The sequence below is a fragment of the Physeter macrocephalus genome, chromosome 21, assembly GCF_002837175.3.
Source record: "Physeter macrocephalus isolate SW-GA chromosome 21, ASM283717v5, whole genome shotgun sequence".
NCBI classification, from domain to species: domain Eukaryota; kingdom Metazoa; phylum Chordata; class Mammalia; order Artiodactyla; family Physeteridae; genus Physeter; species Physeter macrocephalus.
Genome location: NC_041234.1, coordinates 5,561,511 through 5,577,110, shown reverse-complemented (window position 1 = coordinate 5,577,110; position 15,600 = coordinate 5,561,511). Strand labels below are relative to the sequence as shown.

The following is a 15,600-nucleotide window of genomic DNA, read 5'->3' as shown; positions in this document are numbered from 1 at the left end:
TCCATGAACAATAGTAATTTAAAAATAAATCTTAGTTCTTTCCTCTTCCAGAAGAGTTGCTATTGCCAATGTAGGGAACTGCCTGAAGCAAAGCACTATTTCAATCTCCGCCTTTTGTCCCACCAGGTCTCTCCGTGTTCATTATTCTGGATAACTGTTTACACTGCATCAGATTATCAAATCACAAAATCTTTAAACTAACCTGACAGTTTCGCACTGGTCAATCCTGAGCTATGATCCATATATCTTCCCAAATAAGAAAGTAAGGAAGAATCAACCTTCCAAACTAGGCTGAGTAAGTTTGGAATCACTAGTATAGTTAACGTCATTAAATTGTGGAATAATCTGATTGAAACATGTTTTTAGGAAAAAACTGTGTTTGAGAAGTTTTTCTCCTAGGAGATTATCTCCTCTGTCAAGTGGAAGATGACTTTCTTTGAAGTGACTCATATATTTCATCATTTATGCCAAGTGGTATTAACTGTGCATCAGATACTTAGAATATCTTGAAAAGGGAGGGAGGAAAGTTGTTTCTCTAATGGACAAAATCACATCCATGGAAATTTAAGCTTTAATTTTAAGAATAAGTCACCTAAAGCACAACTTTATTTTGACAAAGCCTACAATGTAATGATCACCTCAACTATGGGAAGTAAAGAAGGGACTGGAGCAGAAATGGAAAAAAAATGGATCAAATGAGTTCAGTAGCATGATATATACACACGATCCAGAAAATTATAAACTGTAAGTCAAGAAGTTAACTTCATGACAAATAACCTTTTAAAAATGACTCTAATCATTAGTAAAAGGTCAAAATTAAAATCTAGTCTATAGGTCATTTGTAGTAAGAAAGGTGAATCTTAGCACTCTTAGGAAAGACTGGCTTGGTGCTTTTTGGGTGGAAATGATGTTGATACCACTAGAGGAATATTTGTTACTGAATTTTAATTCAGTACTTCATACCTCCTGCTTTTTAATATATCACTGAAATTTCATTTTATCAGAAGTCTAAAGAGCAGTGAGGTCTTCATGAGATGAATAAGGAAACTAAAAAGAGGCTTCTTAACTTTTCAGCTCAACAACATTTATTAAATGCCTGTTGTATGCTGAACAATGAGCTACGTTTTGGGGGTCCAAAAATGAATAAGACATAATTTCTGCCTTCGATGAGCTCCAGGATTCCTAAATTCCACAAGACAATTTAAAAATTAAACTACTTTTAGGAAGAAAAATTCTGTTCACAATGAAAACTCTTTACAAAGTGTATGCTTAAACTTGTATGTATAGACACAAAAGGCTGAATGCTACACAACTGTTGTTGCTGTCTTGGGTAAAGTTGTCCTCAGGCCTCAGTTAGAAGATGCTTATCCAAACACTTGCTGCAGTTATGGTTTGGTGTTTATATGCTATTATGAACAGCAGATATATATGCATTAATTGAGTTAAGAAATATTAATGTGTGCCAGGTACTGATCTAGGCACTGAGGATAGAGAGAGAAAGATAAATGAAACAAAGTATCTGTTTTCATGATACCTGTATCTTCAGTGAGGGAGACAGACAATATTTAAGGATAAGAGGATTGGGCCTATGGTGAATGTTCCAATGAAGCTGTCAACAGCTGACACAGAATAACACACTGAGAGGGAAACAAGAGTAAGAACTAGGGAAGAAATGTAAGATAATCACACTAAACAGAAACTGGTGAGTCCTGACAATTATAAGGACATATGTGCTGACATGAAAAGGAATACACAGGCCAAGAGAATTCAGTAAATAAGTCTCAGAATACTTGAGAAACATGATGTTTTGTTTTCTTCCCACAGATTTCACACAGGCTGGCAAAAAAAGTTTTTTTTAATGTTTCAATGCTCATTTCTGAGGATGGAACAGATGGATTGGTGGTAGGATGCTCAAAAGTGTTTTTGCAGATTACCTCACAATCAAACTTAAAGCTACTCAAAAAATAGATGGTGAGATTTTAATATTCTAAGTTATATATATTTGGGTATATGTATATGTAATTATATTTGGGTATATGTATATGTATGTGTGTGCGTATGTATGTGTATACACACATGCGGATTTTACAGAAGAAAATTAAATCTAAGGATTGCTTTTTCACTCCAGTTATTAGGTCCTGTCAAAACTAGCACTACATTTTAAAAATACATATGATAATACTTTAGAAATTATGAAATAACCAGGTAAGGCATTTATTTATAATTATTATAATATAATTATAATTATTTATAACTATATCTTCTCTTGAATAAGAGATACATGCCTTCAAAGGACTACATATGGAATGAACCAACACCCAGATCATCTTGCTGTTATGTAACAATCAGCTTATCAAATAAAGTTGTTGGAGGCTGTCTCCCCCATCACCAATCCTCTGTGAATATTGCCAGCACTGACTCTCCTCCGTCCTATTGACAAGTAATTTTTAATAAACTTGTCTATTGAAAGTAGACATTAGGAATATGCTTATTCAAAAAATAAAAAGCAAGGCAAAACAATAAAAGTCCACTATACTTAAATTTTAAAAAAAGATTCAGTATTTCAGGACAATTTAATTCTGAAGGTTGTAGTACACCATGGCAAGGCTTACATAAAACAGCACTCTTAACTGTACCATGTGGAGATGACATATTTGATCAGATTTATTTATTTTTTTCTTTGACCCATTGCTTAGAAAAGGCAACAAAATGAAACATATGGGTTTGGTTTAGCTTCTTCTCTGATATCCTGAACCAGATACACCCACAGGAGTATTAGGGAAGAGTTAGTGACATCATACACTTCTGAGTTACTGCTAACACAGGGTAGAGAATGGAGATCAAGAATGGTTTTATAGTTCATAAAAATGCATTTTTGAACAGGCTATTTTCTAAACCTAAAAAGACCCTGATTAGCAAGTACCACAAATGATTAAATTATGTTAATTCCTGGATGGAAGTAACTGTGTTCTAGTGGATCTATCTTGTAGGAGAGGACATGATTATATATACCACTTATTTTCCGTTTGGTTATGATGTAAATCCTTCATATTTATCCTAAGGGCATTGAGCTCAATTGTGGTAAAATGGATAGTGAGTAACTACAACAGTAGAATTATAAAATAGTTAAAACACAAAATAGAGTACCACCCCTCCCCAACAAGCACATAAACATTTTCATTTTGAGAATAAGCTCTCCAAATTCTGATTGGCTAGTGTGAATTTCAAGAATGGTAACATGCAAATCAAGAGAAGATTATGGAAACCAAATCCAAGGCTCAGTTCACAGAACTAGAACAAATAATCCTAAAATTTATATGGAACCATAAAAGAGCCAGAATTGCCAAAGCATTCCTGAGGAAAAAGAACAAAGCTGGAGGCATAACACTCCCAGACTTCAGACAATACTACAAAGTGACAGTAATCAAAACAGCATGGTATAGGCACAAAAACAGACATATGGATCAATGGAACAGAATAGAGAGTCCAGAAATAAACCCACACACCTATGCTCAATTAAGCTTTGACAAAGGAGGCAAGAATACACAATGGAGAAAAGACAGTCTCTTCAGCAAGTGGTGTTGGGAAAGCTGGACAGCTGCATGTAAATCAAAGAAGTTAGAACACTCCCTCACACCTAACCCAAAAATAAACCCAAAATGGCTTAAAGACTTAAATATAATATGACAGCATAAAACTCCTAGAAGAGAGCAGAGGCAAAACATTATCTGACATAAATCCCAGCAATGTTTTCTTAGGTCAGTCTCCTAAGGCAATACAAATAAAAGCAAAAATAAACAAATGGGACCTAATCAAACTTACAAACTTTTGCACAGCAAAGGAAACCATAAACAAAACAAAATGACAACCTAAGGAATGGGAGAAAATATTTGCAAATGATGTGACTGACAAGGGCTTAATTTCCAAAATATACAAACAGCTCATACAACTCAGTAACAACAAAAAAATCACAACCTGGTCAAAAAATAGGCAGAAGACCTAAGTAGACATTTCTCCATAGAAGACATACAGATGGCCAATAGGTACATGAAAAGATGCTCAACATCGCTAATTATTAGAGAAATGCAAATCAAAACTACAATGAGGTATCACCTCACAGCAGTAAGAATGGCCATCATCAAAACATCTACAAGCAATAAATGCTGGAGAGGGTGTGGAGAAAAGGGAACCCTCCTACACTGTTGGTGGAAATGCAGATTGGTGCAGCCACAATAGAAAACAGTATGGAAGTTCCTTAAAAAACTAAAAATATAGCTACCATATGATCCAGAAATCCCACTCCTGGGAATATATCTGGAGAAAACCATAATTCGAAAAGATACATGCACCCCAATGTTCACAGCAGCACTATTTACAATAGCCAAGACATGGGAGCAACCTAAATGTCCATCAACAGACGAATTGATAAAAAAGATGTGGTATATATATATACAATGGAATATTACTCAGTTTAAAAAAGAATGAAATAATACCATTTGCAGCAACTTGGATGGACCTAGAGATTACCATACTAAGTGAAGTAAGCCACACAAAGACAAATACCATATGATATCACTTATATGTGGAATCTAAAATATGATACAAATGTACTTATTTATAAGACAGAAACAGACTCACAGACATAGAAAACAAACTTATGGTTACCAAAGGGGAAGGGGGGGAAGGATAAACCAGGAGTTTGGGATTAGCAGGTATCTATAAAATAGATAAACAACAAGGACCTACTCTATAGCATAGGGAACTATATTCAATATCTTGTAATGAACCATAATGGAAAAGAAAAGAAAAGAAAACTAACACAACATTGTTAATCAATTATATTCAATAAAAGAAAGGCTCAGTTCTCCTATTAATTATAAACGATTTTAACAAGTTTTCTCAACCCCTTTCTTTGCCCTCTCCTTGTATTCATATCCTTGGTTTGGAAAAATCACGCCTATACTCTGAAGTGTCAAAGAACAAGATTATTTATAAAAGCATATTAAGTGTCCATTTAGTGTGTTCAAGCACATTTATGAAGCTCCAAAATTTTGTGCTTAAAAATATCTGAACACTAACTCTTTAGAGATATACAAAGAAAGTTATATGGCGTGAGAACCCAAAGTATATAAAAGGAATACCTATTGAAAGCAAACACTTATATAGCACTTACAATTTAGCAGGTACTGTTCTAAGCCCTTTATGTGTTCTTATTTGCTCCTCATAAAAGTTCTATGGATGGAGATGGTTATTATCTCCATTTTTAAAAAAGAGTTAATACCTGACATAGAGAGGTTAAGTTCTATATATATATACAAGGTCACACAGCTACTAAGTGGGATGGCTGGAATTTGGACAGCCTGGTTCCAAAGTTCATACTCTTAACCACTATGCTATTCTGCGTCTTCCTAACTGTTGGCACATCATATATGTAACAGGCACTGCCTACTGAAGACCTGTGAAGGGGAAAATTTTGAATCTTAAATCAAATTTCTACAAATCTAGAAAAGGGAAAGGAGAACGGAAAGCAAAAGGAAGAAAGGATCAAACTCATAAGAGCCAAAATGGAAACAAAAAGCAGTATGTTGTAGATAATGAAAAAAATATATATCCAGATTTTCCCAGAGCCACCAAATAACCACGTGCCATCTAATCACTTGGCTGCACAATCCTGTCCAGTGATAGAAGAAAGGTGACAGAGAGACACACCAACTATGCCTATGCCTGAATTATTGAGATGGATATTCTGTCATAAATACTCAGCACTTGGAAAAGTCAGCTTTTTTTGTGGGTATCCTTTTTTCCTCACTTGGGAATAAATGTGAAGACATATTCTTGAAATGGACTTAAAAAAATTTTTTTTTCTACAGTGGATTTTTTTTTTGGCCTACATATGGATTCTGGCACATTTTTGGTAAACTTGACGAAAAGTCAATGAGTTTATTTTGACTTTTTAAAATGCCAATCTTTAAAATTAGGTATGGCTACATGGAGCTATGGCTGGGTCCATTTTATTTTAAACTGATCTAGAAACTTCAGTGACATTACTCAATAGGCATTGATGTGGAAAACAGAATTCTAAGCCTAACTGACTTTCTAAGTATTTTGAAATTTAAGTAACTTTACCTGTTCATATCATCAAGATGCTCAGCAGCAAAATAAAAGCTTTTGATTTTAGGATGACAGGCTTTGAATGCACTGCAAAAGGAAACAGAGTACATTTATTTATTTCAAATTGGGAAATAAGTTAGAACCAAACAATTTTTATGGATAAAAATTACCTCAGATCTAATCTGAGTTCACAAATGTAATGCTTCTGCCGTGATGACAGAAATGAGTGAAAAATTCAATTTTCTGCCCACAAAACTGCTTTCTTATTACCTCAATTTGAAAGCATTAGACAAGCAACCTATAATTTAAAAGCTAGAAATTAAAAAAAAAAAAACAAAAAACTACCCTTCCTTTCTCTCCCTCGCCCCAAATAAAATCAACTTACTATTTCTTGCGGCATTCACTGGCTCTATCAATTTTAAATTCAGGCAGACTGATGAATCCTTCTGCTTTTTCATCCTAAAGAGGCAACATTCTTGTTTAGGGTATTATATACAAAGGTTTGAAGCTATAACTATGCCTTAAATATCTATACTAATAAATCAGTTAATTTAATCCTTTAAATTAGCCATTTTAGAGATCAGAATTTCAGTCTTACCTGTTATAGTCCATTAAATTGAAGGTATATTTTGAACATTTAGAATAGTACAAATTAAAATACATACAGAAATGTTTAAAAATCCTTTTTATATTAAAATAAAGATAGAAAAATTTTAATTCTCAAAGTGAAACCTGTTTTATAAGTAATTTTTCCCTCAGAATGTATATACACATTTATAACATATAAAATAACTGTAGTCCACATTTACAATTCAATTATTTTTACCATTTTAAATGTTCAGATATAAAATGTAGGGACATTTTACTAATTCAATTCCTTTTCTGTCTCCAAAAAAATCTCTTAAACCTGAATTAAATAATTATTTTGTGTACTCAAGATTTTACAAATGAAGAGATTAATCTGATTTTCAAATATATGACTTGGTTTACATGCTATATATACATAAAAGTCATGTTTCACTTGGAAAACTGAATGAAATCCATAAAACGCCCCCTCCCCCTAATGTGGGATGGGAATACAAGACAGGAGAATTATCTAAAATCTTACGTCAGATGCAAGTTATTACTCCTAGGCTAAGATTATTTTTGGCTAAACCCTTTAAATGTTGTTGTCCCTTTCATGTTCATGAGCCAACTCCTCAGACTTTTACTCCCAAACTCTGATCTGTGCTGTACCAGTTCATGGCTCCTTATATATCAAGTTCAAGAGACATCATACTCCCATCTGCCATCTCAAAGAAAAAGAATAGGGGTTCTCAATTCTTTTAGTGTGTGTATGTTTATATGTAAAACTTAATAAAATTTGATGCTAATGATAGTGACTAAAATGTGTGTGTTATATGCAAGAGCAGTATAACTTCCAATATTTTTCAATATTTGAGCATTTTTTTCTTCCAATCTTAGGGTAAATACAGTAGTCTCAAATCTCTTAACTTTGATTTGTGTTATGTTACCCTTGATGTCTTTAATGTTAAAATTAAAAATTTTGAACAATTTAAAATACTTTTGGGGTAGATATGATCTCCCCATTAAACTTTGAAAGACAGAATAGCATTCAGCAGACAATCTACAAGTGATCTAAAATAAAGAGAAACATAAAGACGTTATGTTTTTATACTACTTGATTGGCATACAAAAAGTTTTTAGCCAGCACACTACATTAAACCACATACATTTTTATGAAAAAACAAGCTAACAATAGAAATTTTTGTTTAAAAAACTTAAGGTGAACTGATAGATGGCTATGGCAAAGGAAGCAAATGTAGAGTTAAGGGAGTATCAAAAAATAAGGTATACTGTATATCTGTTGTGATATGTGACAGGTTATATAATTACTCTGGATATAAATCTGTTTACTGGAAATGAAACAGGAAATCATAAGAACAATTTGCATGTATTATATACCCTCCCCCTGCTCTCCCTATTGGGCCAAATGAAATGAATACTTGAAGATTTTTGAAACTAGTCTACTAGTTCATTTATTCCTTAAGAAAAACGGAAACAAAGGCAGGTGGTATTAGTTTAATTTACTTAACTTACTAAAGGACTTCCTCCCAAAAAAGCAAACAGAAAAAAATTTAAAACTTTGAACAAAAGCAAGACATTTAAAAATCTTTATCAACTTTCCATGTATAATCCTTTTGAGTAAGCTATTGCTTGAATTAGTTTGGTATTTTTAATTAGATATACAGAATTTTACTATACATTATCTATATTTCAAATATGTTGCTGCATTAGAATAATTGAGACAACTGCCTTTCCAGAACCCCACAATGCAACCATTTTAAGAAGGCAGACTGAAAAATAACCAGCAGAAGTCTCCTGAATTAGCCTTAAGGTGATTATATGATTTTAAAATCTAAGTCTCAAAACGATGATTCTTCTGGTTAAAGATAAAATGAATGAGAAAACAAAATGTGCTTTGTCTTACCTCCTCATTAATATACCAATATAGGGATGCATCCTTTAGGACAAACCAGTATTTCTTCCATTTCTGTGAAAAATAACTCTTCGCATCTTTCTTTTTCCAAAGCCAGCCCTCACAGTCACCACGGCCAAGATCTTTGCAAGAAATTCGTCTTTTGCTCTTGCCGGCTATAGGACCTAAAGATAATAGTGGGTAAAAATGCTCTTTAAATTTTGTATAGGTGTGAAGGTAGAAGATTAATCTATAGATTATAAAAATAAGTCTGGATACTTAACAACCTTAAAAATTCTTATTTTCTCATTGTATCAGAATAAAAAACTATGGAAAATTTTAATACCTTTTCGCCCACATGAGTGACATACAATTTAATCCGAAGTGCGTGATCCCAGTCTGAAAACCTGTTGAGACCATGTGTTGCAAAAGGTACCTTGTATCATAATTGACCTGAAGGAGAAGCCGGTCTTGGTAGCTCTTGTGCTAGGGGGTTGTTCTCTTCCAAACCACACTGGGTTCAGGCAAGAGAGGATGGGTGAACTGTGCTGGTGATTATCCCAGTGCAAACTAAGCAGCTAAATGTTTCATTTCCTTTTCTTACCTTTGTTTTTCTTCTTTGATTTGTGCTGCAGAGAAGACTGCTGAAATGTCTGAAATCAAAGATAGGGAAGAATGTTATTTGATACGCAGGGTGCGATCGGAGTGCCAAAAAGCTGCAGAAAACACTCAGAAGCTGAATGGTGACTCTGAATCCCGGTCAGCGAAAGTACCTTCTTTTTCCAAAGACTCAAAACAAATTCATATATATCATGCCGCTAAACTTTCTAATTTCTCTTGAAGCAGGAGAGAATAATATTATCTTGGTCTTTACTTTGTAATTATCTTGGTCTTTATTTTGTAGGCAGAGAAATAGGGACACAAAGCAGGGCTGAAACTGAGGGCTCATATATGCAGAGCACTACCTTTCTTAGGGGTTTATAGTGCTTTCTCAGGCAATATCTCATTTGATTCTCACAAAATCTTATGAAGTTGTCAAGCAAATATGACTATCACTTGTTCCTTTCAATTTCATTATATTCCATAAGCCACCATCAGCTACTGATCTCCTAGGCCCTCTCCCTCAGCTGCTAAATATTTCAGCACTTGAATCAATATTTTCTTCTCACACCTACTTCTGTCTCTATTATAGGGAACTAACCTTCATGTAGGTGATGTCAGTGTGTTGGCTCCTCAGTCCCTCATCTCCAATGTTCTTTACTTCTCCACTCTTCAGCTACCCAACCCATGACCCTATGTTTGTTACTCTTAAGCATACTCCAACAACTGCCTCCATTATCTCCGTTTTACATAGTATAATACCTCCAACCCAGCAATTTTCAGAAAATCTTCATTGAGGCATCCAATTTATTGACTTTACCACCTTTTGTGCCTTTATTTCTCTTCTTCCACTTGCTTTCCATGGGACATTGTTATAACCATTTCCTTGAGCTATATACTTCCTGCATCATACTTGCCTAGCTAACAACCAACCCAGTTAAACCCACCTATCAGTCTATTCCACACTAAGGACCAGAATAGTGTAATGTCTTAATAGAAAAACCCACAACTGTATGACTGGTCTAGCTTTCAATTAATGACTATAAATCACTGGTTCCAGTCAGACAGTCTACTAAACTAGATTGTCTAAATAAGGTTAATTATGTTCATATGATTAGCTAGCTAACAGGGTAGAGAGACAGCATGTGTAATTTTAACTCACAGATAATCCTTCAAAATGAATTTTAGGTAACAGATTCTTCTTCATATCTGTAAGGGGCAATTGGATTTTGTCTACATAAAATTTGCTGGCCTTGGTTTTATAAAGTAAATTCGTATTCTGTGACATACTTCCTTATTTAGTATCTTTGCTTGTAAAATAACATTCTACTTACATAATAATTTTCATGATTTATATATGGTTTACATAATTGTTAGGAATATAATATTATGGGTGGATATTAGTCCTAAAGATAAGGGTCAGATAATTTGCTGACATTCAGTGTAACGCAGAAATAATCACCCAATTGTCAAAGCAATATAAATACATATATATGCGGGGTGTATGTGTGTATATAAAGCTTTGCACGATCCATGGCTACAGAAATTCACAATCAATTTTGGAGAGAGAGCATAAAAGATAAAACCCATCATGCTATGTTAATTTTCTTGAGTGTACTTTGCTTCAAAATAATAACTCAAATAATAACTAAGGCTAGTGTGCTTAAGTATAGTTAATTTACATATAGTTATTTTCCCTAAATTGTTTGGCTGTAAAATTACTGATTGGGTTTTTTTCCTTTTGTGTTTCTACAAGTAATCATTATAATTTTATAGCTCATTATTTTAAAAAATGACAAAGATGGGGGTGGTTTGTTTTTAGGAAGCTACATGGATAACAGACAGCTCAAAAGAATTGAGTTATATAATGTACTTCCTATGCTTTTTGTACATTATTTCTTAGAACCTGAAGGTCTACTTTAAAATCTACACAAAAACATATTTTATGTTCTCCAGGTTTTCTTTAACAAGATTATCTTTTCTTTCCCTATAAAAATATATTCTCATACTGATCATGATTGCAGAGTATAATCAGTATACATATTGTTGGAACCTAAGAACTCCTAGGCACACAATACAGATTTATCCATCATTCAAAGAAGCAAAGCTTTAGCTGTCTTTTTAAAATATTGTAAATATTACAATGAAATTCTCTTAAGAGAGACGTCATTATTTTTTCAAGTGATGTGACATTTTCTAAAATGAAAGAGTTAATTGAATTATATGCTTTTAAAAGTAATGGAAAAAACAATGAAAACTACCGTTAAGGAAATAGGTCTCTGTGTAGAAAAGAGTAATATAGCAGGCCTGAGGCTGCTATCTTAGAAAGGCCTGCTTGCAAGGTTGGCCCTCGGCTGACATATGGGAACTTGGCTGGTAAACAGTTCCCTGTACTGACATGAAGCTTCCCTAAGCGATAAGATGATTTTGCCCACCTGGGGACTAAACACTTGCTTTCATTTCAGGAAAGGAAAAGTAGTTGCTAGGCAGAGGATGCCTATGTAACCAACCCATTAAAATCCTTGGGTACTGAGTCTTCAATGGGCTCCCCTGCGCAGAGACACTACACGCATGTGACTGTATTTTTGCTGCTGGGGAAGTGTGCACTCTGCATGATCTGTCATGAGAAGGAGACAGCACAGGAAACCTGCACATGGATTTCTCCAGATTTCATGGGTATCTTTTTTTCCTTACTGATCTGGCTGTATACCCTTGCTGCATCACGGTAATAAAATCTTAGCTGTGGGTACAACTATATGTTGAGGCTTCTGAGTCCTAGTGAATCACTGGACATGTGGGTGATTTGGGGACCACTGAAACAGATTCATTTTCAAAGATTCCTTAAAAACTTGTATCAGAAATTGCTCATTATTCATACACATAAATAAATCCTGACAGTGAAGGTTTCCTCATGTTATCAGCAAGTATGATTAAATACCTTGAGGTGCAGATTTACAATCTTGTGTAGTCTTTTTTAGTAGAACTGATGGAATTATTCATTCTGAGTGACAGATATTTAATTGTTATCATTTTTTCCAGTTTCTAGTGATATCATAAAATATTTAATAAGAGCAAGACATTAAGAACAGATACATGACTATGATGGATAACATAGATCATATAAGGTATTATGACCAACTTAAAAAAGAAAGAGGCCTGGAATCTTTGCTTTAATGATGATGAATGTTTTTCTCATGAGACAGAAAATTTGTAATGTATTTTATTTCTGTATTTTTCTTCTTAGTTTCAGATCACCCTTCTTCCAGGTTCATGCTCAAGTAAGTATGTCCTTTAGAAGTTCTTTCATAGCAGTCTGTGAGTAGCAAACACGTCCAGATTTTTATGTTTGAAAATACAGAAACTCTTTACTCTTAAATAAAATAATACCTTAGCTGGGTATAGAATTCTGAGTTGAAAATAATTTTCCCTCTGCATTCTGAATATATCACTTTATTTTCTTTTAGCATCTATCATTGCCCTTAAAACATCTGTAGCTAGGGACTTCCCTGGTGGCGCAGTGGTTAAGACTCTGCCTGCCAATGCGGGGGACACGGGTTCACACCCTGGTCTGGGAAGATCCCACATGCCGTGGAGCAACTAAGCCCGTGCGCCAAAGCTACTGAGCCTGCACTCCAGAGCCCACGAGCCACAGCTACTGAGCCTGCGTGCCACAACTACTGAAGCCTGCATGCCTAGAGCCCATGCTCTGCAACAAGAGAAGCCACTGCAATGAGAAGCCCGTGCACCGCGACGAAGAGTAGCCCCCACTCGCCACAACTAGAGAAAGCCCACGTGCAGCAACAAAGACCTAACACAGCCAAAGAAAAAAAAGATAAATAAATAAATTGAAAAAAATCTGTAGCTACTCTGTCATTAGTTATAATTTGTCTTTAGTCTCTCTGTAGCTTTTAAAATATTTTCCTCTTTATCCCTGATATTCTGCAATTGCTCTTTGATGTGTCTAGGTTATAACTGATTTTAAGTAATCCCATTTCACATTCATTGTGTTGTACTTGAAGGTGTTATTTCTTCAATTCTGAAAATTCTCAGGCATTATCTCTTCAAAGGGCCTTCTTTGCTAGTCTCTCTCTTTTTGTCTCTAGACTTATGTTGGTACCTCTCAATTTATCATCTATGTATCTTTCATATTTCTGCAATGCTTTTTAGGTGAATTCATTCTGCTGTTTTCCAATTTCCTAATTCTCTCTGATTTTATACAGTCTAAAGTATATCTTACCTATAGAGTGTTTATTTCACTGACTATATTTTACACATCCAGGATGTCTAGTTGGTATTAGTGCTTCTGAATATTCAGTGTTCTTAATCATCTTGTTATTATTTCAAATTTTATTTTAAGGGGTTTTCTGGATTTCCCATAATTTCCATTTACTAAGGAAAGAATCACCTTTATACAAGTCAGCGCTCTGGTCAATTGCTGTATCTTTATTCAACCTCCTTATACTCATGGGTGAGGAAGCTCTGCTTGCCTTCCCAGTTGGTTTCACCCAGTGAGTCAATCTTCAGTTTCCTGACATAGCTGTGGTCCACTTGTTCTCTGATCCCCATTAAGAGTAGACTCCCAGTCATTTCTAGCTCTTTCTGGACTCAGAGCCTACCAGGTATATGGCTTTAGTTCCCATTTATTGTTGTGTGCAATTTTGTTCTTTCTTCTAGTCCTTGGAGACTAGATCTTGTTTTTGACCATGACTGTATCTTTTTGTGTTTGGGGTAGGGTGTGTATGTGTGTGTGTGTATGAGACAGAGAGAGAGAGAGAGAGAGAGAGAGAGAGAGAGAGAGAGAGAGAGAATTCAAAGTATAAGCTCATAAGGCTTACTGACCACCAAAATAGACTCCTTTTGTAAACATTTGTGAAGGTCCATTCTCTTAAAAAACATATTTTTATCTTTTTTCCTGAATCATCATTCAATAAAATCTTTCTAACACCATCACTAGCGCTTTCTGTTTATTGTAGTGAGCATCTGGGTGAAAGTTCTTTAAACTTTCTCCCTAAGGATGTTTACAAACTCTGAGCTTTAGCTACTTATGAATTTATATAGTCAATCGGGATTTCTTGACTGAGCTGCAGGCAGCCTAACTCAACAGATTTAATGTGTACAAAACTGAGCTCATGATATGCACCACCCATCAACCGAATCTGCTCCTCTTCTAGTCTTCTATACCTTAGTAAATGGCAATTCCATTTCTCCCCACAGTGGTTCACACCCAGAATACTAGTGTCAATCTTGACTCTTTCCTTTCTCTTATAGCCCATAGTCAATCCACCAGCAAGCTGTATCAGCTCTGTATTCAAAATATGTTTACAATATGACTTTTTCTTACCATATCTACTACTACTATCACCTTGGTCTAAGCCACCATCATCCCTCACCTGCATCACTAAAATATCTCCTCATTGTTCTCCCTTCCTCTGCTCTCACATCTTCTATTTTTAACATAAGAGCCAGAGTGATGCTGTTAAAATATGATTTGATCATGAAAACTCTCCAATGGCTTCTCATCTCACTCTGAATAAATGCCCAAATCCTTCCACTGACCCTGAAGGCCCTGTATGACCTGGCCCCTGTTACCTTTGCTTCCCGCGCCTACCCTTACTAACTTTGCTCCAGCCACACTTGCTGTTCCTAGATTAGGCTGGGTGGAGTCCCACCTTAGGGCCTACACCCTTGCTGTTCCCTCTGTCTGAAATGTTTGCTCACATACTGAAAGCAGCTCTTTTCCCCCTTCCCTGTTTGCCCATTTCTGTTCCCCTCTAACCTTAAAATAACCTAATTATAAGAATGAGATGACTAAGCAATTGAAACTAACTCCTGACCTATGTTCTCCTGAATGCACACCACACCTTGTTCAACTTGTTGATTCTTTTCCTAGATAAAAGGAAGAATGAGGAATTAAGCAGTTAAAAAATGACTAGCTCTCTACCCCCAAAAGCTCCCTTAGCAATCCTGCAGGCAGATCATGCAGGCAAGATAACATGTGAAGAAAGAGTCAGCCAGTCTGCACCCACTGGAGAATGATGCAGAACGCAACCTCCCGCCTTGATGATTCACTGAGATTCTTCACCCCCATTTTTCCCTTTAAAAACTGTCATGGCTGATCAGAATCTTCAGAGTTGGTTTCTGGACACGTGTCCACCTTCTCCCCAGATTGCCAGCTTTTCTGATTAAAGCACCTTTCCTTTCTACTGACACCTGCCTCTCGAATTACTGGCTTATGAGCAGCAAGCAGCCGAACCTGGGTTTGGTAGCAATACTCTTACGGCTTACTCCCTTACCTCCTTCAGATCATTAGTCAAATGCTTCCTTTTTAGTAAATTCTTCCCAGGCTTCCCTATCTAAAATTGTTATCCTTATCGTCCTCAACACTTCCTGTTTTCCTTCCCTGCTTTATT

At 35.3% G+C, this 15,600-nt stretch overlaps 1 protein-coding gene across 10 annotated transcripts in view; it reads right to left on the bottom strand.

Annotated features, from left to right (window-relative positions):
- Positions 1 to 15,600, bottom strand: part of CNKSR2 (connector enhancer of kinase suppressor of Ras 2) — a 258,842-nt gene that overhangs the window by 52,556 nt on the left and 190,686 nt on the right. For all 10 annotated transcript variants that reach the window (XM_007126579.4, XM_055081924.1, XM_028482781.2 and 7 more), the window contains 4 exons: positions 9,195 to 9,243; positions 8,603 to 8,775; positions 6,497 to 6,570; positions 6,127 to 6,198 (listed from right to left, as the gene is read on the bottom strand). In XM_007126579.4, the coding sequence (XP_007126641.1) occupies positions 6,127 to 6,198; positions 6,497 to 6,570; positions 8,603 to 8,775; positions 9,195 to 9,243 (368 nt within the window). The remainder of the gene's footprint in view (positions 1 to 6,126; positions 6,199 to 6,496; positions 6,571 to 8,602; positions 8,776 to 9,194; positions 9,244 to 15,600) is intronic.